Raw genomic sequence first — 19,754 nt, forward strand, 5'->3', positions numbered from 1 at the left:
TGAGTGTTTCTTCTTAGTGACCACAATAGCCCTCACACCCATCTCTTCAACAAACTTTTATAAAGCAACAAAACGCCAAGAAACGAGAACGGTCACAGCCAGCTGGACATGGAAACATGTTTATGAACATGTAAAAAAACGATGTCGAATAAAAAAAGGTTTTATATGTTAAAATGTGCAGCAATAAAAGCTGAAACCAATGAGTCACTATATGACTCACCTTAACAATATAACAATAACAGTTGTAGCATAGAACTTTAGCGTCACTTGAAGGGACATTCTTCCTCATTTGGATTCAGAAGAACTCTTCTCATGTGACATGCTGATTCATACTGTTAACCAAGTCATACTTAGCTCTTGATTTGGTCATTTGTAATCTTTGTTCAGATTTCCTGCCCCTTTCAAACTTATCTTGTGAGAGTCATGCAGATAACATTTTTGTTTTTTTAGCGGTTGCAGAAGGAAAATGTATTGCATGTCTGGATCAATTTAATTCTGGCCCTCAACCTGAACTACAAAACTCTTTTTCACTGTGTATTTGTATTGGTCCACCAAACAAAGCACAATGTCATCAGATCAGTCAAAACGTTTAAAAAAGTTTTCTTGAGACTCAGGCTTGAATAGATGAATATAGAGCCAGCAGGTGGTTAGCCAACGTTAGCATAAAGACTGCAGCAGACAAAGCTAGCTTGGTTCTGTCCTAAGTTTCAAAACTCCCTATTAAACATTTTATATCGTGCATGTTTTATTCATACAGAAAATATAAAAAAAACGTCAAGTTGTGGTTTTACAAGTGGTTAAGTGCTGAAACTTCCGACCTATGTTACTGTGCCCAGTCGCTATACGCCAGGAAAAACAGCAACACATAAAACCTCGGAAACCACAACTCGTGATTCAACAAACTAGATAACGTGTTAATTAGTGCCCTTGATATGTACTGGCTGGTATTTTTTTACTTGAGTAGATTCAGTATGGCTCTTTCCCCGTGTTTTTGTTTTCTTGATGCTAACACAAGCTAATGGCCTGGGCCTAGCTTCACATTTAGCGTAGCCAACACACAAGACTGGAAGGCCTACTGGTATTTTCTTCTCGCTCTGGTAAAGTAGGAAAACAAACACATTGTCAAATTATGAACTTAACAATAAATCAGATCAAGTAAGACAACAATTATCCCTAACAGGCCACAAACACAGCTGAAAATGTCAAGTGCAGTCTCAAACTCTGTCTTCAACAATCTGAGCTCATGCCAAAGAGTTTTATTGAACAGTTAGCGTACTTGTTCTTTAACTCCAACACCTTCCTGTCCCAACTCTGCCTTTCAGACGTCGAGACTATATCCAACCAAGAGACTTACTGTGGGATGGTTCATCACCACAGGAGCTGTAACTGAAGTCTTCCAATAACTCTGCCCAACAAACACTGAACTCTTACATTTTAAATAGCCTCTTGGGGGTATGGAAATGCATGATTATCCCACAAAACCCAAACCACTGGGAATTCAGACGTTGGTACAGGGAAGGTGACATCCCTGGCTCTGGTAAGGGGGACCACACTCAGGCCTGTATAACACAAATACTGGGCTAACAGACTGGGGATGGCCGAGTGTTCGTGCAGTGTGGTCCTCGGAGAACCGCTGCATGTTTCAGAGGTGAAAGCCCTCTTTGTCACTGAGTGAAGCATCGCTGTCTATGAGTCCCACCACCGAGATGGCACCAGGATCGGAAGATTTGTGGAAGAAGCTGGCTCTGCCGCTGTTTGCTGAAAGACATCTGCTGTGTGGGGAATGTCCGTGAGAGTGACTCATTAGCCCCAATAAGTTCAGTGAGCGTCAAGCAGCAAATCAACAGACAGGAAGTGGAGCTGTTTTCTTTGAAAATAAGCACTGTGACAAATGTTTTGCCCTAACTGGGAAAGTTAAACAATTCCATAGCTAAGTCCGTTCCTAAGTGCCCTTTTGATTTAAAGCTTAACAGACACTTGTTTAAGATGGATGATCACTTGGAGGGTTCTGGGAAGTCTCACCAGGCTATAGTTTCCACTCTCCCATATTAGTCTAAAATATACAGCAGAGGGATGTTTAATTTAGCTGTGAAAGGCACAAGCAAGCATTGAGATAGTCATTTTTGATTTATTTTAATGCCGTTGAATGCCTTTTTTTTAACAGAAGGAAGGTAATACACACCAATCACATCCCACAGATAACAAACAACAGAGCACTTCAGCCACGAGATGTGAGCTCCAGTTTCAGCTGCCAGGTAACAGATATGTTGAATACATCTATTAGTGACCAGAAAATTCAGATGGTTTTCATTGTTCATGCGGTTGGCATGGAAAGCTTATTTATTCTAGACTCAAACCTTGAAACCCTTTATCATTCTAATGGATTTCTAACAGACATATGACCTCAGAACACTGCGGAGTCAGCATTAGTCAGTGGATTGGAGGACACACTAATAGTCTGCATGACTGTTAGCTGTATGATTCATAAGATTTCACTTATTGTGATAAATGGTTTGAGTCATCAAGGTCTGTTTAAGGCTTCAGGACCACCTGGAGCAACAGTGCCAAAGGAGCGACTGCTTTGACGGCTCAACTGTTTTTACACATTAAAACAGTGAAAAACAAAAAAGGCCTCTAGCCTCAGCGGGTTCAACAGGGGGCATGAGCCAAAAAGCCACAGAGCACAACAGAAGGAACCACAGAGACATCCAGCCCAGTGAACAATAATAAAAACACTTACAGCAGTACAATCTGCTCCTCATTACATGAAGTAACATAGTTTGTTGGTATAATCGGATGGGATACTTCCTTCTAATTGAATGAAAGTGTTTTCCAATTTCATTAAAACTATTACGACAGTGTGATTTGTTGGAAGGAGGTCATGGAAATTATTAAAGTACTATGGACAAACACAATAAAGGTAATTTCATACAATGTTGTTAATAGTTCATCCCCAGAGCATTCTTGGAATTTGTGTTGCACGTCTACCCTGCTGTACTTCTCATCCTCTCTAATGAGCCCATGTTATATTCTCAGTTTATATCATCTTTTTTTAATAAAGCTTTCTCAATCCAAAAGAAAATTGGGGCTGCCGTAAAAACTCGTCCTGAACTGCTCGCAATAGCCAAGTCACTTCTTCCTGGCAATGGAGATTCTTATTGCACTACATATTGGTTCCAATGCACCTTGACCTTGCTAAAGTTAAGTTTGATGACACTTTGATAAAATATGTCCAGTTTCTATGGTCGATTTCCTCCTTTTACTCAGTTCTACTGTCACAAGATGTCAGTGGACTGGACCTTGCAGGATTTAAACCGTACTATGATACCATCTAGTGGTGGAGTAGTATTACTACCTATCCATACCACTGTAAAGGAGAACAGGAGATAAGCCGTACTTTTTCATTGATTAAAAACACTTGCTGACATTCTGTTCAAGTGTATGATTAAATAAGTTATATGTTATGTATAATGTAATGATAACATTAATTATGTAGGATTTCTGGTTTGACAGAAACATGCCTTTGGTCCAAGGGACATGTCTTCCTAGAAGTTTGTCTTATGAATTCGGATTAATTCACATCTCATTTCAATTGGCAAAAATCAATAGTTTTTGTTTTTTTGCAGTTCCTATAGTTTTCTCTGGAAATGGGGGCAATTTCTCTGATTTTGTGAAAGGGTTTAGCTGAGGTTTCTTTACCTGAGTCAATATCACCATACAGTGCATTTGAGACTTCCCCATTTCAAAAATTCCAATTTTCCATTGAACTTCATATTCATTGTATTAAGTATACGTTATGCTGTTAGAAATGGATGTTTGTCAAGCTACCACACTTTTTATAAATTAACTGCAAGTACATGCAAACAGCAAAATGTATCCACCCTGTCATGGACAACATTCAAAATATTGTAATTACATAGTGATTATAAAATGTACATTTTCAGAAAGCTATAGTCCCTTTCTCAACAATATATTTCAGTTAATGAAAAAAGTATTTGGATAATAATGAAATTATGGCAAACTATTTGTACCATGTCCACCCTGTCATGGAAGGCTTGCTGACAGGGTGGACATGGTACAAATAGTTTGCAATAATGTCCCACACATGTCCCACCCGTCCCACCCGATGTTGAAGTGTCAGAGTCTGCAGAGCAGTGTGTGGGACATGCCAAAATCACGTACATCTAATGAAAAAATAAGGTATAAAATGAAAGAAACACATTTCAAGAGACTTATCATTGTACTGATATGTGTGTAAATGTTTCGCCATTTATAATAAGACCTCAGAGTTGCATTATTCTGCTACATTTTCATAGTAACTGATGGGGACACCAAAGTTACTTCATAGTGATACCTGTGGGAACATTTATAATTGAGCTGCTGAGGTTACCACAAAGCTTTTATGCCATTAGAGTAACTTGCAAAACATATACTTTTAATACAATATCGGTGATTGTCTTAAATACAAATAGAGAAGTTTCCTAAAATTATACAAATGTTTTACCTTGCAAAGCATTTTCTCATGTAATGGTGCTCTAAATATTGTAGCCTACTTCTTGCCGAGCTCAACCTCAAACCTTGCCCCATCTTCTTTGGAATTGTCAGTAAACAAATATGGAAATATTGTTCGAAATTTATTATTTAGCATTCTTTACCAATTACAGAATATCCGAGGGAAATTAATATCGCGAATCTATTGATTATTCTAGCCAGTATTATCCGCAATTCGGTAAATAAATGAACTTGTTTACGTCCTGTTCTTCAAAAAATGACCTGCTTCAATAAAGTTTGGAGATAAAAAAAAGTGAAGCCGCTGTCGCCGCCTGATGACATCAATCCAGGCCTGTTTATGGACGCCATGGCAGCTCATGCTAGCGAGCTCGAGATCGCAAAGAAGAATTTAACTGATGCAATTGGTGATAATGTCAAGCAGTGAGTAAACCGTTATATCTGCTTGTTTAACTGTATTTGGTGTTTGTTTTTGTATATTTTCGTTCTTGCTTTGCTACTGAAATCTGAAGTAATTTGCCATTAACGCTAGCTAATAGCTATGTGGAAACTAGCAGGTTGCTAGTGTTTGCAGCCTGTCTGCTAAGCAACAGTTCTCATTAAGCCACTAGTGTTATTATACATTATTTAATGTGTGCTCTCAGGAGGAAGAAATGCAAATAACTAAAGTTGTAGGTTTGTATGAATACTGCTTGTGTATCATGAATTAGCATCAATTCAACTTTGTAGATTTCTCCTAAATACACCACAAGTGGGCATTAGATAGTGCCTCGTTTGTATTTAAACAAAACATTTAATAAAATATTGTAGCACAAAACATTCCTCAATGAGATGAACTGGGGAAGTGTCATGGTATAATTAATTAGATGCATATTTTAACGTTTTTCACCTGAAGTGTCTTGGAGAATGTAAGATTTTTTTGTAATGCCATTATTTTTCTTTTAATGCCTGTTGACGGTATTTTTCTGAGATATATCCAAATTCCTCCTGTAAAATACATTTGACTCTTATATATCAAACAAAATTAATCTGGATTTGTCAAATGTTTAGATTTTCTTTTCTGAAAATGTACGCAAATGATCACATAAGTTGATTCAAACAGCATTTCAGAAAACGTGTAATAATACAAAATACAAAACAATTGTCTTTATAATTAAATTAGGGTATTTAATAGTGATTTTGTATTTTTTGTTTACTCTGTTCTGACATAAACATTTTTTATGAAATTGAAAGGAATACTGTAAATTAACCTTAGCTCTTAGAGTAAGATGTTTTTATTAACGTTGCCTCTCCTCGCAGTTACTGGGCGAACCTGAAGCTTTGGTTCAAACAAAAGATCAGCAAAGAGGAGTTTGACATTGAGGCACGTCGTCTGCTGGCTCAGGAGAATGGTTAGTAAGCGCAAAAAATATTTATGGCCTATATTTTGATTATAAAAAAGTTTAAGCTATCTGAATTGCTTACATTGTTTTTTCCTTCCTCTGCAGTCCATATTCACAACGATTTTCTCCTGGCCATCCTCACACGCTGCCAGATCATTGTCTCCACACCTGGTACGTTTTTCTTTTTTTTAAATATATTTGTATTCAGATTTTGTATTGTATTACAAATCAGTACAAACACTTACTCAGCCCTTACCCCCAAACCCACATACACATTTGCAACAGAGAGAGTGATGTAAGCGGTAATTAACACAATTAATAAAAAATAAAAAAAGGGATAAAAGAGAAATCTAAAAAATACATATGAAAATAGAATTGTAATCATTGGTGCACAGTAACAGTAGTAGCAATTGTAATTTATATATTTATACAATTTTAAAAAATGTGTAAGTCCGTGAAGCACAGAGATAGGTTTCTCAAGTATTTTACAGTATCAATTCGAGTGCTACATGGACACACGACTAAATTAGTAATTAATGAGATGGTCTAACGATATGGATATATGACAGATATAAAGGAGAGATACAACCAAATGAATACAGTAAATGACCAAGTAGATTTAAGATCAAATCAAATAACAAAATTGCAAATTGCCTGGACCACGTGGTGACCACACATACACAGGTCTACGGCAGCAAGGCCGGGTATAACTCTCTGAAACTGCACAAGAGTTCTGATTATATTACATGTCTAAGATTTTTTTACTTTTACTAACACAATCTTTTGTACATTAACTAGCCAAGTTTATGTTTTACATTTACTTCAATACCTTCGGTACTGCATTATCGTACATTTTGAGATAATAAAAAGTGGTTAAGTTAATTTGTTTAGTGATGGAATAGCAAAGTGTGTGAAATAGCATTTGATGAAAGACATGTTTTGCCCACCCACTGCAAATAAGCATATTGTTGGGTGTTAAATCTAAATGTATAAAAGCCTGTTAAGGGATATCGATGTTGTCTAAATGTGTGTGAGACTGACCGTTGAGCGGCCCGACCAAGCAAGCAATGAGGCAGAACGTCCAAAAATATAACCCGGGGTGGGCATTTATTAAAACAATGTGCACAAAGTTCACACAGCCTCAGTCCTGCTGCTGTTCACGCAAGCCCAGCCTGCAGCCACCAGGATGTCACACACCCCCACTCAGCCCAACAAGAAACAGCACCTAAATACACAGACTAACAAGACACAGGTGAGGGGGGAGGAGACAACACCGGGCACCAGGTGCACACAATCAGCAACAACATACATGGGGAACAGGGAAGTTGTCGTCAAACACAGTACAATGACTACATAAACACGTTAACGAGAGCTCCAGTAACGGCGTCTCGTTACATTCCCCCCCTTTTCTCCTAAAGCGCACAGTACCTCCATTTTCATGTACCGGGATAGACAATCTGCCACCAAGTTGGCTTTCTTCAAGTCCTTGAGTGTCTAGAACGGACAATATAGATCCCTCCCCTGAGGCCATGGACACACCAGATCCCTCCCCGAGGCTATGGACCTAATATATCCCTCCCCTGAGGCCATGGACACACCAGATCCCTCCCAGAGACTATGGACCTAATAGATCCCTCCCCTGAGGCTACGGACACACCAGATCCCTCCCAGAGACTATGGACCTAATATATCACTCCCCTGAGGCTATGGACACACTAGATCCCTCCCCTGAGGCTATGGACACACCCTCAAACGTCATCAAACATGTCGTGCTGCCACCCATCCGGAAGCTGTCCCGGCCCGCTGCAAGGCGCTGGTCCGCCTCCAGCACGACCCAGGTCCTGCAGACTCCCCAGGGGTCCGGGTGCACCTCCTTGGCCTGCAAACGCCGCTCCAATGGCCCGTTCATCTCCCGTCTCTTGCCGCTTGTCTCTCGTCTCCTGCCGCTTGTCTCGCATCTCCTGCTGCTTCAGCAGCTGTGGCCCCCTGGTCAGTTCCAGGCATAGCCACCCCCAACCGCGGTTCCTCTCTTCGGTCCCTCTTCTTTCCTCTCATCAATTTTACCTCCTCACTTGGTCGAATCCCACTTCTGACACCAATTGTGAGACTGACCGTTGAGCGGCCCCGACCAAGCACGGAGGCAGAGGCAGAACGTCCAAAGATATAACCCGGGGTGGGCCTTTATTAAAACAATGTGCACAAAGTTCACACAGCCTCAATCCTGCTGCTGTTCACGCGAGCCCAGCCTGCAGCCACCAGGATCTGACACCCCCCCACTCAGCCCAACAAGAAACAGCACCTAAATACACAGACTAACAAGACACAGTTGAGGGGGGAGGAGACAACCCCGGGCACCAGGTGCACACAATCAGCAACAACATACATGGGGAACAGGGAAGTTGTCGTCAAACACAGTACAATGACTACATAAACACGTTAACGAGAGCTCCAATGACGGCGTCTAGTTACAATGTGTCTTTTTGCTTCTTTTGTTCCTTTTAATGTCCATTAGAGGGCGCAGGGCCGTTACAGTGGCAAGGTGGCTCTGCTTCAAAACCTGGGAAACCAAAAGGAAAGAAGAAATGTTCCTCCAGACAGAGATTTGATGTAAGTACTTATTGTCAGATGGTGATAAGTAAACAGCAGCTCTGTCAAATGTATTTAAAGTAACTGCTTAAATAATGTTTATTTTATACACTAGTGGCATTTAATCAATCAGTAGGTGCATTCTTGTTGTATCATTTTGATCTTTGTGTCTCTTGATTGCGCCCTCAGCATCGCTTCCAGCCTCAGAACCCCCTGAGCGCCGCCCAGCCGTTCAGCCCCCGCGAGGTGGGGGGCGAGGAGGAGGAGCTGCGCCTCAGTGCCCACACCCTGCTGCTGCCCACGCGGGGCCAGCTGGAGGCCCGCATGATGGTGACAGCCTTCGAGCTGGGCCTGGACAACATCACAGAAGATGCCGTCAGCAGCATGACCCATGCTGTCGAGGTTTGTATCAACTGTCTGCTCCTGTGAAAGGTGCAATGTGTAAGATATGACCAGAAGCAGTATGCTTGCACTCAGCCAGACAAAACCCCAACATCAGGGTGTTGATCCCAGGAGACTTATCTCCACACTGGATCCGCAATGTGTAGCAGAGAAACATAACAGGCACTTAATACCCAAAATAGTAAAAGCGTGGTACAGGAATAAGTCCTAAAACCAGAGAATTAGTTTCATTATTTTCCAGTTACCTCGTCTCGAAATCACTGATTTTTCGTTAGATTCCTGAAACAAGGAATGTAGTAAATACAAGCTTAAGAGATTATCACATTTTGATCTATGTCAGTAAATCCCCGACTCCTGAATCTAGAAGATTCTATGAATCATTCAAAAAGTGACTAAATGACACTACTAACCGTCATTACGCTTAACATAAGCCGAGTCAGCAATGGTGGTGCACAGCTATTTGCATTAGTTTCTTAATAGTCAGCGTCAGCTTTTTACTTATAGCTATTGTACACTTCAACTATTATAAAAGTGGTGTTAACATCTCGAGACTAACCTTCCTGCGAAAAAAATATATAAATATACACGTGTCCGCCACAGATCCTTATTTTGCAATGCTAACTTCCGTTTCGGTCTAGGTCATCAATGCACCAATCTAAGAAGCACGTTTCCATATTTAACTTTAACCTCTGAGTTGATCTCTCAAACAAGTTTCTACTTTACGCGTGTATTGAAAAGGTTAATGTCACAACTGCCGGTTCTTGAAATTCATTCAAATGTAGTTGTATCTATCCTCAAGTAATTTGTAAGCAAATGTCTTTCATTTCAGAACAACCTCATGGAACTCTACTTGTTATTGGCATCATGTAATAAACATCCCTGCAGATAAGGGTGGTCCTTAAAATAATTGAAAGTCTAAGCTCCAAACCCCAGAATTCATTCTATTAGTCAAGAAAACTCCTGGTGAATGTTTTCCTCAATCTGACAACATGTACCCCTATCTCATCAACCTTGAAGTGTAGCCTCAGTTGAAGCACCATGGCTGCTGGTGTGGCAGCCCATGAGGGGGGGGTAAATGTTGTCAGATTGAGGAAAAACTTCACCAGGAGAGTTTTCTTGACTAATAGAATGAATTCTGGGGGTTGGAGCTTAGACTTTCCGACTTTCAATTGTAAGGACCACCCTACGTGAGGTTAAACTTCAAGGTTGATGAGGGAGGGTTAAATGTTGTTGGAATTAGAATAAAATTCACCAGGAGAGTTTTCTTGACTATCATAACGAATTCCGGTGGTTGGAGCTTAAAATAAAATAATTCGAAAATGTACATGGCGCTAAGGACCACCCTACTGCAGATGCTTCAAATAGATGGAGGCATATATATGTATTGACACCTCTGTTAACCCAGGAGATTTAGACCTTGACCTTGCTTGACCTTCTGCTCTGATTTATTTCAGCACCACTTGAAAGACGTTCTGACTGCGGTCATCACCCGAAGGAAGGCGTACAGGCTACGAGACGGACGCTTCCCCTACGCCTTCGGGAGTGATGTCACTCCGCAGCCATATTTAAAGAACAGCCTCGCTGCTTACCACAGCGTCACTGAATGGTAGGGACCACTGTGTTCGCTCTCGCTAGCTGATAAGCAATGTGCAGGTTTAATACTAGAGTTAGAAATAATACTGCTCACATTTTCAGTCCATATTGATTTTTATTTTTTTTTTCTCCAGTCCCCCTCCAAGTGCTTCCCTCCCTGCTGGCCCGCCCCCTCAGGTGTCACCTGATGACGCAGAGCAACAAGCTGTGCACTTATTGGCTTGTTCTGCTGACAATTTCCCCGCGCCCCTCCCTCCAATCAACATGTTTGATCTCCTCGAGGCTTTACAGGTAAGAGACACAGGGGATGTCAGGATACCAGATATTTAGTTGTCAATAGCGATAACGGTGACATTTTCTTGAGATTCACATTACCAATTTGTTACCACGTTAAAAAAAGTGATGGTTCCTATGTATTTATTTGTAATGGTTTGCATAGTGGTTCTACTTAGGAAGTTAAACCGGTCATAATCCCCATAATCAACCCAAAACTAAATTTTACAGAAGGACATTTCAAATGCTCATTATATTGTTAGGATTTATCTCTGCCCAAAAGTCAATTTGACTGAGTAGAGCTTCAATGCAGCATATTTTAACTTCCTGGATCCTCCAACCTGGAGTTGGTGTTCACACTAGCATTATTAGAGGAAAAACCTTGACTCGTCTATTTTTTCAGAACTTCACATTGTTCTTAGGGGGAATTATTTTCAGCAGACATTATGATGATAATTAAATGTGTCGGATTAAACTGAATTGAGACACTGGCCCAATTCCAAACCACACCCTACCCACTCCGTGACGAAGTGAACTCCGTGTCGGAGTGACACTCGCAGCTCAACGAGGCTCCCTCCTGTCAGATGGAGGGAGTAAATACAGCAGCAAGCTTTGGGACAAACTCCCCTCTCTCCGGGAGAAACAGGAAATGCCGTAACTGTGTGTAACAACGGTTTCAAATCAGCATCTCTTAGACTAAAAATTCAAATGAATAACTAAAATAAAACTCCAAACATCTTTAATTTAGTTGTAAAGCTCTTTTAGTTTCAAACCTAATGTTTATAAGCTTCTTAGTTTTTGCAACAGTCTGTAAATATACAGAACTTTATAATAAAATGCACACATTTACCTTTTTCTAGACTAAACACAGGTATACGATCCTAAGTAAAAAAAAAAAAGATGACGTTATCATGAGGTTGTTAACATCGCAGTTTTTCAGTGGATGTTTGCTGGAACTACTTCTGAACAGCTTGTTTCCTTACGGACACTCACAGCGTTGAATCCGGTCATGAAGGGCAGCAGGTAAAGTCAGGACCGATGCAGACTCGCTGTTTGAGGGCTTGATAGCCCATTCTAGACCCTCCAGAAAAACGCGATTCTGCGATCGCAGAATTTATCGCATAATCAGCAAAATGGCGCAGATTTTTAAAAGGCCGCATATTTATCAAAAGGCCGCATAATCCCCGCATTTTTCCACAAAAAGTTGAGAAAAAAAAAAGTTGACTCGTCTTGACGTGACGTCATCAGCTCGCGCATCGCAGAATGTAAACAACACTGTATAGAGTGAACGTGTGGAGCTCACACGATAGAGAAAACACCAAGATGAACAAATCTAATCCATCTCATTTACCGACGAACATTTCTACTAAAGACCGGGCAAAAAGTTGGGGGAAACTATTCTGCACCCCGTGCAACTGTGTGTTGGAGCATAAGATCAAATCGACGGGGACGACCCACTTTGATTCATTCAAACATTCGAAAATGCTTTCTGCTGCTGCGGACAAGAAAGCCAAACAACTCACGTTCAGCGAGGCCTCCACCTCCAAAACCCTTACGAGGGCTACAAGAGACGAAGTGAGTAGCCTACAAGATTGAAGCAGGTCAGATAACGAACGAGTAAATGAAAACGGAATGAGGCGGAGGTGTGTGTGTGTGTGTGTGTGTGTGTGTGTGTGTGTGTGTGTGTGTGTGTGTGTGTGTGTGTGTGTGTGTGTGTGTGTGTGTGTGTGTGTGTGTGTGTGTGTGTGTGTGTGTGTGTGTGTGTGTGTGTGTGTGTGTGTGTGTGTGTGTGTGTGTGTGTGTGTGTGTGTGTGTGTGTGTGTGTGTGTGTGTGTGTGTGTGTGTGTGTGTGTGTGTGTGTGTGTGTGTGTGTGTGTGTGTGTGTGTGTGTGTGTGTGTGTGTGTGTGTGTGTGTGTGATTAAAAAAGCCCAATTGCTTTTACAATAAATAAACATTGAATTTGTTTAATTGAATAGTAAAGGGGTTTAACGTTAGTGGCAGTTTGTGTGTGAGAGAGAATAAATAAGGCAGCCCGATATTTAAAAAAATTGTTATTTTTTTCCCCGCATATTTCGCAACTTTCCGCATATTTCGCAATTTCACCGCATAAAATCACATAAGAACCCCGCATGTTTAATCGCGTAATAAAGGATTTTTGCCCGCGTTTTTCTGGAGGGTCTACCATTCCCCCTCCCCACTCGTTGGTTTGGAACGGCACTTAATGTGGCGGACCCTCCGCGCAAACGGAGGGGTAGTGTGTAGGGGTAGTGTGTAGGGGGTAGGGGGTGGTTTAGAATTGGGCCACTGTGTGTCTCCAGGCCTCACAATACCTGTTGAAGTGGTACTGAGGTGTCAAATCTTCTTGTGACATTCCTGTAAGGGACATATGCTCATGTATGATACTGGTCCTAGCATCTTTAACAGATTTAGCACTTAGTATTGAAACCACCAAAAGGAAACTTATCAAAGCATTTTTGATATTCAAATGAGCATATATTTTCAACCTATGGCCATAGCTCCATTATTAGTAAGCTCCAATTAGTAATTGCTCATTTTAAATGCTTTTAAAATAGCCTTTTATTATCAACCTCCTACTATAAATATTTGTTATCAGACTAAACCTTCATGTCAGGTTATAGTCCACCGTGTGTGAATGATGTCAGAGGAAGGTGGGACTACCAGTGATTGCTTCAGTGCAGGCCTGACTCATCTCGAACAAGCCTTCAGATTGTAGAGGAGGGGGCGGGGAGGAAGGGTTGGTTGAGAACAGAACAGCCAATTGCTAAATGTAATTGCAATAGCATGGTTTCAACCAGTAGAGGGCAGTTGCTTTACATATTTATGTAGAATTCTTTATATTAAAATGTAGACCTGAATACTTCAAGAACACTACTAAATACCAATATACATAGTTTTAAAAATAGGTATGTGCTTTGGTTTTGAGAGATTATGGGTGTTTCTCAATGTCGAGGAGGCTTGCTTGGTAGCACATGTACCTCTGAGTCAGATGCTTCAGAAGCGAGGCAAGAATCCTTCCTAGCCTCGGAAAACGAAGAATTGTGGAACAGGCCAACAGGTGTACAGGTGTGCGTCATATGCGAGGCCCCGCCTTAAATGGAGCGTGATTTTTGCCAAAGATTTGGAAGTTGGTCCGTGCGCAAAGCATTGTGGAGATTTTAAGGTTGCGGCGTCTACACATGCGCAGCCTCGAAATTTCACGCAACGAAGTGCGCCGGCCTCGGTAGAAATCCAAGTATCCTGGACATTGGAACAGTCCTTCGGCGGGACTCGATGACGTAGTATCCTTGAAATAGTGGCTCTGGAGCAGCTTTCCTCGACATTGAGAAACACCCAATGAAAGTTTTTTATTGGTCATTGGACATGCACTTAAATGTCCTTCTGAAACTCTTTTCTGATGCAGGTTCACCACGGTGTGATGCCCTCCCACACCATGTACGCCCTGAACATGGAGCGCATCCTGTCGCGGCTCTGGCACCCGAGCCACGAGGAACTAGAGCAGGACCACGTCCACCGGCAGCGCCTCGCCGCCAAGGAGGGCCTGCTGGTCTGCTGAGAGCCTCTGACAGGACTGTGTGTGAACTGTGGGTGTCATCAGGAACCAAATACATTGAATCCCATCATGGAAATGGATGGGAAACATTGTGTCATTTTTTGTACAATACCTGGAAAATCACATCCCTGTTGCACAAAGGGATGAAGCAAGATTCGAGCAAGATGAAACAAAACCTGTTGGACAGTGGACACAGATTTGGTCTGGCAAATTATTTTTCCTTTGTTCTTCCAGCCATATTGGCAGTTAACCATCATTTGAAACAGTTTTATAGTGAGAAACTGATTCTGTGGAAAATGTAGGATCTTCCATCGGCTACAAGCAGTGTTAATGACTTGGAGCACCACAACGTAGGCCTGTCACGATAAATACTTTGTTGGATGATATATTTTCCCGGAAATAATTCCAAAAACTGATACAACTGAATAATTCATGCCACTGATATAATATTATAACATAATGCTTCCAAAAGCCAAAACATTTCTTAAATGTATTCAGGCATCAGAAGGTGAACAAATATTTAAATATTATGAATAAATGAAAGAATATAAAAAAAAAAACGCTCAACCACGTACTACGTCAAATAGGCCTAATGAGCAATTTCTGCATTATTGAAAACAAACGTGCATGTAAACAATACCGGCAACATCAAAGCACTAGCAAAAATGATCAAACTAATGTCAGAATATCTTACGACAAGTCCATAACGGTAATATTATTGAGGTCTTAAACATATATTGTTTGTCTAATAATATGTCGACGATAACATAATTATCATGACAGGCCTACAAATACCGTTAGAATATGTCATTTCAAACAAACCACACTCAAGCTTTGTTTACATCAGGTAAAAATATAAAAAATATATATGTACATTACACACAGCTGTTTTCACTTGTTTTGGATGATTAGGCCTCATCTCAGGTTAAAGCGGGAGACAGCGCTTTGATGAGAGTAAGGTGAGGTCCCCTGACTCGATGCACCAATTGGAACGATGCAAATTTCAATTGTTCCGCCTTAACAGGTATGTCAATCAAGCGCTGTCAGCACAGGATTATTGGAGAGGTCTAATCAAGACATAAGTGAAAACACCTGGGTAGGTTCATTGTGGGTGTGTGGGGCTCTTAAAGGGGAATACTGCATAGATTTACATTTCCAATTATTATTTTTTTCTACAGCCAAGGAAAATGGTATTAATATTCATCAACATGAGCTACTTTCTCAAAGCCAGAAGGGTAAATCTCAAGCCTGGTGATGTCATCAGGTGGATGATGTCATCAAGGATACATTCTAGTCACTCCATAGGAAATGAATAGGAGACTGGTTTTCTGGACCCATTCAATGTTTATTTTATTTAAAAAATAGTTTAATTCTATCGTACTGTTCTCAGTTGTGAAACAGAAAATGTCCATTGGGTGCTCCTAATGTGTCGTCTATAACATCTTCCACAATTCATTTTCCACGGAGCATGTTTACTAATATGTGTTGACTCTTAGATCAGAAGAATGACGGGTATGCATTTTGTAAATGGGTGTAGTTCCTCTTTAAAATGCCCCTTTTTGTCATAACACTCACCCCTCATGAATACACTTTTTTTTTAAATGTCTAAAGTATTCCTAGAGCATTTACTGGTGTCTGGTTTAAAGGTCTGTGTGCATCCATCAGTGTTGGTCCACAGTGTGTATGCAGATTAAGCTACATTTATTTTGTTATTTCAGTGCACTTGAAGATGTCTTATTGCCATGTTAGTGGGCAGCATCTAGTTCAGGTTGTATATACATTTGTACATCTTTATTTTCTACTAAAACCTTATTTTGTAACTCAACTACAGTGCAGAACATAAATAAATCTCATTTTTGTACAAGTAGTTTATAAATTGAGAATATTCCTTGCGTTAAAATACTTATTGTGTTCCTCGTAATACTACTAGAGCTTGTAAACAATTGTGCTTATGCTTAGGGTCCTCGGCAGCTGTAGTGGTAGGACGGTGAGTCACCCGTCCCAGTGCGCATTGTGAAGTCCTCTTGCCATATATGGCCTCCTGCTGCTCACTTCCGACACCTCACCGTCCAATGAGCGGCCGAGTAGCTTCACCAGCCATTACACTGCACTGGTGACTCAATATCCCGTCCACCCCAGTTCCTTCAATAACAAACACCTCTTGTAAATGCATTAACACACATTGAAGAGTAAATTATTCAGATAACACACATCACGCGTGTCCAACATTTTATTTCGTCCTATTTACATTTCTGAAGTGCTCAAAAGACAGCGTACAAATATTATTACAAAGTGTTATTTCGGGTCTAACATTAGTTACACCTATATCACAAAGTTGTATGAACATAAAGGTTAAGAAAGTAAGGCAGTTTTTCAGTTGACGCTACACACACCTATAAGAGTCCTTGCAAAAAGGTGTGGGACATGTTTTTGTTAGTGTTACTCTGTACATAATGTAGAGTCGCTGGTGGGATGCTCAGTGCTTGACTCGATAAGCTGCTACTTGAAAGGCGACAGTTCGTTCACATTGTCCATCTGCAGTTTGAACGAAAAACAGCCTCTGGGTGTCTGTGCATGGGACTTAAAACATTTAAAATGAGCTTAAAGTATTGCCACGTTACCTTGGCTTGACTGAATACAAATACCATTTAGTTTTGAGTGAAAAATTTAAAAAAATGACAGAAATATCTAACAAGTCACATCAGAGTATAAGCTCTGTCCGTATTTGCTCTGTAGTAATTCATGATCGCACTGACCATTCACAAAAATTGTCAGTCTGTATAGTCTGCAGAAACTTAGTGGATTCAGCCTGAGTGGAAAATGTGTTGGAGAAATTAGCTGAGGCCACTCTAAGCTGCATTTGGTCCCCAAGAAATGTCCCTTGGATCTTTTCCCCTTGGCAGTCTAGTACGCTTGGAGCTGCTGCGTCAGAATAAGCTGGCAGCCGCTGTTGACGTGGTCCATGACCTTTTGCTTGAGCAGAGCCAGCTCGTCCCGGAGCACGTTAGCAGAGGAAACCAACTCTGTGTTTTGGTTCTTCAGGTTTTTCACCCTGTCCTCCAGCCGGGAGATTCTCTCCAGCTTCCTTTTCCGGCACTTGGACGCGGCCACCCTGTTCCTCATGCGCTTCCTCTCCGCTTTGATGCGCTCCTGGTTCTCCATGTTGATGGGGGAGAGCGGTGGGGTGTCGCCGGACATCTCGGGCACCGTCTGCGGCTCCTCTTTGAGTGCGGAGAGCCGCGCCGCCGCCCGGTGGTGGTGGTCCATGTGGTTGTGGGACGGGTAACTTAAAGGGGGGTGCCTCTCGCTGGAAGCAGGTGTAGACGCAGAGCCCACAGCCCGGCCGAAAGCCCCTAAGTTTGTGTACTCTGGTGGGTCGCTGCGCACCGTGCAGCTGTAGGGAACCCCGCCGCTCTCGGACGCAGCAGAGCCGGACACCATGCTGTTATTAGCGCCGGTCTGAGCGTCAGGGTGTCCGGCGGGGGGCTGCTGGTGGTAGTGGAGCTCAGCCAGTGCTCTCACAAACCCCTCCGCGAACCCCTCCTGCTCGTCAGTGATGTTCTTGGAACATACGAACTGAGTCGGGGTGGGAGTAGTGAGCCCGGTGCAAGACTGTATGATCAGTCTCTCCAGTTCAGGCGAGGCCAGCTTCAGTAAACCCACGTCCGGGGACGTCAGGATGTCCAGGGCCTTGGCGCTCAGCTGGGGCTTGAAGTTTTTCGGGTCGTTCAGGTTTAGCGTCATGGTCTGCTTCAGGGTTTTGGGGTTGAAGCCATACACCGTGGGCCCGTCATGGTGGGAGCTGGAGGCATTCACTGCTTCGTCGTAGAACGTCGCTTCCATTTTCCTTGACATAAAGTTTCTAAATGTAAACAACTGAAGGGAGGTCTATTCTCCTTTTTAAATAACAGTCGACTGTTCACATGTGTCCTGTGACTCCCTATCTCTCGACTGTCTTGTGATAGTGTCCGCCTATTGTTGAAGTTCAACTCACTTTGACAACTTCGTGTCCTGAGAAAACTTTCCTCTCGTGAGCCGCGCGCTCAACGACAAAAAGGGTTGTTCCCCCGCTCGAGCCTTCCGTGTTTTCACACCTGAAAATATCCGCTTTGATTGTTTCTCCTTCCCAATAAGCACAAACGGTCCTGAATAGGGATAATACTTTCTATCACTTCCAACGTGGAGACGAACTTTATCCACCTCTAAGCTGCAGCTCTACTGAAAATAACAATGATGTCATTTCTACGGCCTCTGATTGGCTGGAGACGGTAATGTGGGTGGGGTATGTCTAATGACATGCAGGTTGCTCTGACAACTAGCCATATCTCCGCCCCCCGCGGTGGCTTCTGGGATTAGGTAATGCAGTCGGTGAAGCAATGTACTCTGGGATTACGTAGTGCTTTTGAATATTTAGTTACCCGCTCAATTATTAGTTACCCAGCATCGTGAAGTGAGGACTTTACCTTGAAAAATACACAGCAGAAAATTCCATGTTCCTACATCATATGTTTCTGATAAGAAACGTCAAATTCTACAAATCATTAGATAAGAAAAAGGGTAAATTCCGTATCAAAGTCCATTGTCTATATAGGCTATAGCTAAATCTAGTTATGAATTAAAAATGAGTGCTGTTGGCTCTTAAAGTAGTTAGGGGTTAGGCATGGAAGAAAGAAAATTAGGTCACACCTGCAACAAGAGCTCTTTTGTTGTTTTAACAACGCATTTATTAAAATATATCCTTCCTATAAGCTTGGAGGATGATCTGTGTTAAGAAAGCACAATTTACTTTATTTGCCCAATTTTACATACTAGCCTATAAGAAATATGACAATCTTTTTCGTACCTCTCAATACACTAAACAAACGCACAGTATACAGAAATATATATAAAATCAACTAAAATACACTCCATAACCTATGTAAACTGAACTGCTCCTGTAAACTGTACTGTATTATATCATGTTGTAGTATAATTTACCACTGCAAGGAGATTGATTCATATTTATTTACAGGTCTAAATATTTAGCCAAATTCAATCAATCTTTATTTAGAATTTGAGGAAAAATGTAGGGAATGCATCATTTCCTATGTAGAGACCAGTGGCGTAGCTGTGGGTGGGCCCGGGTGGGCCTGGGCCCACCCACATGCACGTCTGGCCCACCCACAGCCAATCAGCGCTTCATAGCGCAGAGCAGGGAAGCCCAGAAGGAAGTGCCACAAACTGCAGTTCATCTAGTGGCCGACAGGGGATGGATGCAGAAAGGAGCAATTCCCATAGACCCCCATGTTAAAATGCCCAACTTTACAGCAGAAATAAACATGTTTCTAGCCTGGATCCAATAAAACTTATTCTGGATATAGTTAGATTCCACCTTCATGACAATGAAGCAGGGAGTGCAGTTTTTTACCGTGAGTCTTTATAGTAAGTAAAGTAACTT

General features: G+C 41.7%; 2 protein-coding genes across 2 annotated transcripts; one reads left to right on the forward strand and one right to left on the reverse strand.

The window, feature by feature from the left end:
• The first annotated feature begins 4,805 nt into the window (after positions 1-4,805).
• Positions 4,806-16,193, forward strand: tada1 (transcriptional adaptor 1). The gene is made up of 8 exons (XM_079648051.1): positions 4,806-4,932; positions 5,809-5,900; positions 5,997-6,062; positions 8,404-8,498; positions 8,667-8,879; positions 10,334-10,485; positions 10,607-10,763; positions 14,168-16,193. Exons 1-8 carry the CDS (start codon positions 4,850-4,852, stop codon positions 14,318-14,320), a joined length of 1,011 nt encoding a protein of 336 aa, XP_079504177.1. The 5' UTR covers positions 4,806-4,849; the 3' UTR covers positions 14,321-16,193.
• Positions 16,194-16,533: 340 nt separating this feature from the next.
• LOC307018019 (transcription factor Jun-like) lies at positions 16,534-18,477 on the reverse strand. The gene has a single exon (XM_079648054.1). The coding sequence runs from the start codon at positions 18,170-18,172 to the stop codon at positions 17,222-17,224; it is 951 nt and encodes a 316-aa protein (XP_079504180.1). The 5' UTR covers positions 18,173-18,477; the 3' UTR covers positions 16,534-17,221.
• Between the last annotated feature and the right edge of the window lie 1,277 nt (positions 18,478-19,754).

The sequence above is a fragment of the Notothenia rossii genome (assembly GCF_949606895.1).
Source record: "Notothenia rossii genome assembly, chromosome: 9".
Taxonomy (NCBI): domain Eukaryota; kingdom Metazoa; phylum Chordata; class Actinopteri; order Perciformes; family Nototheniidae; genus Notothenia; species Notothenia rossii.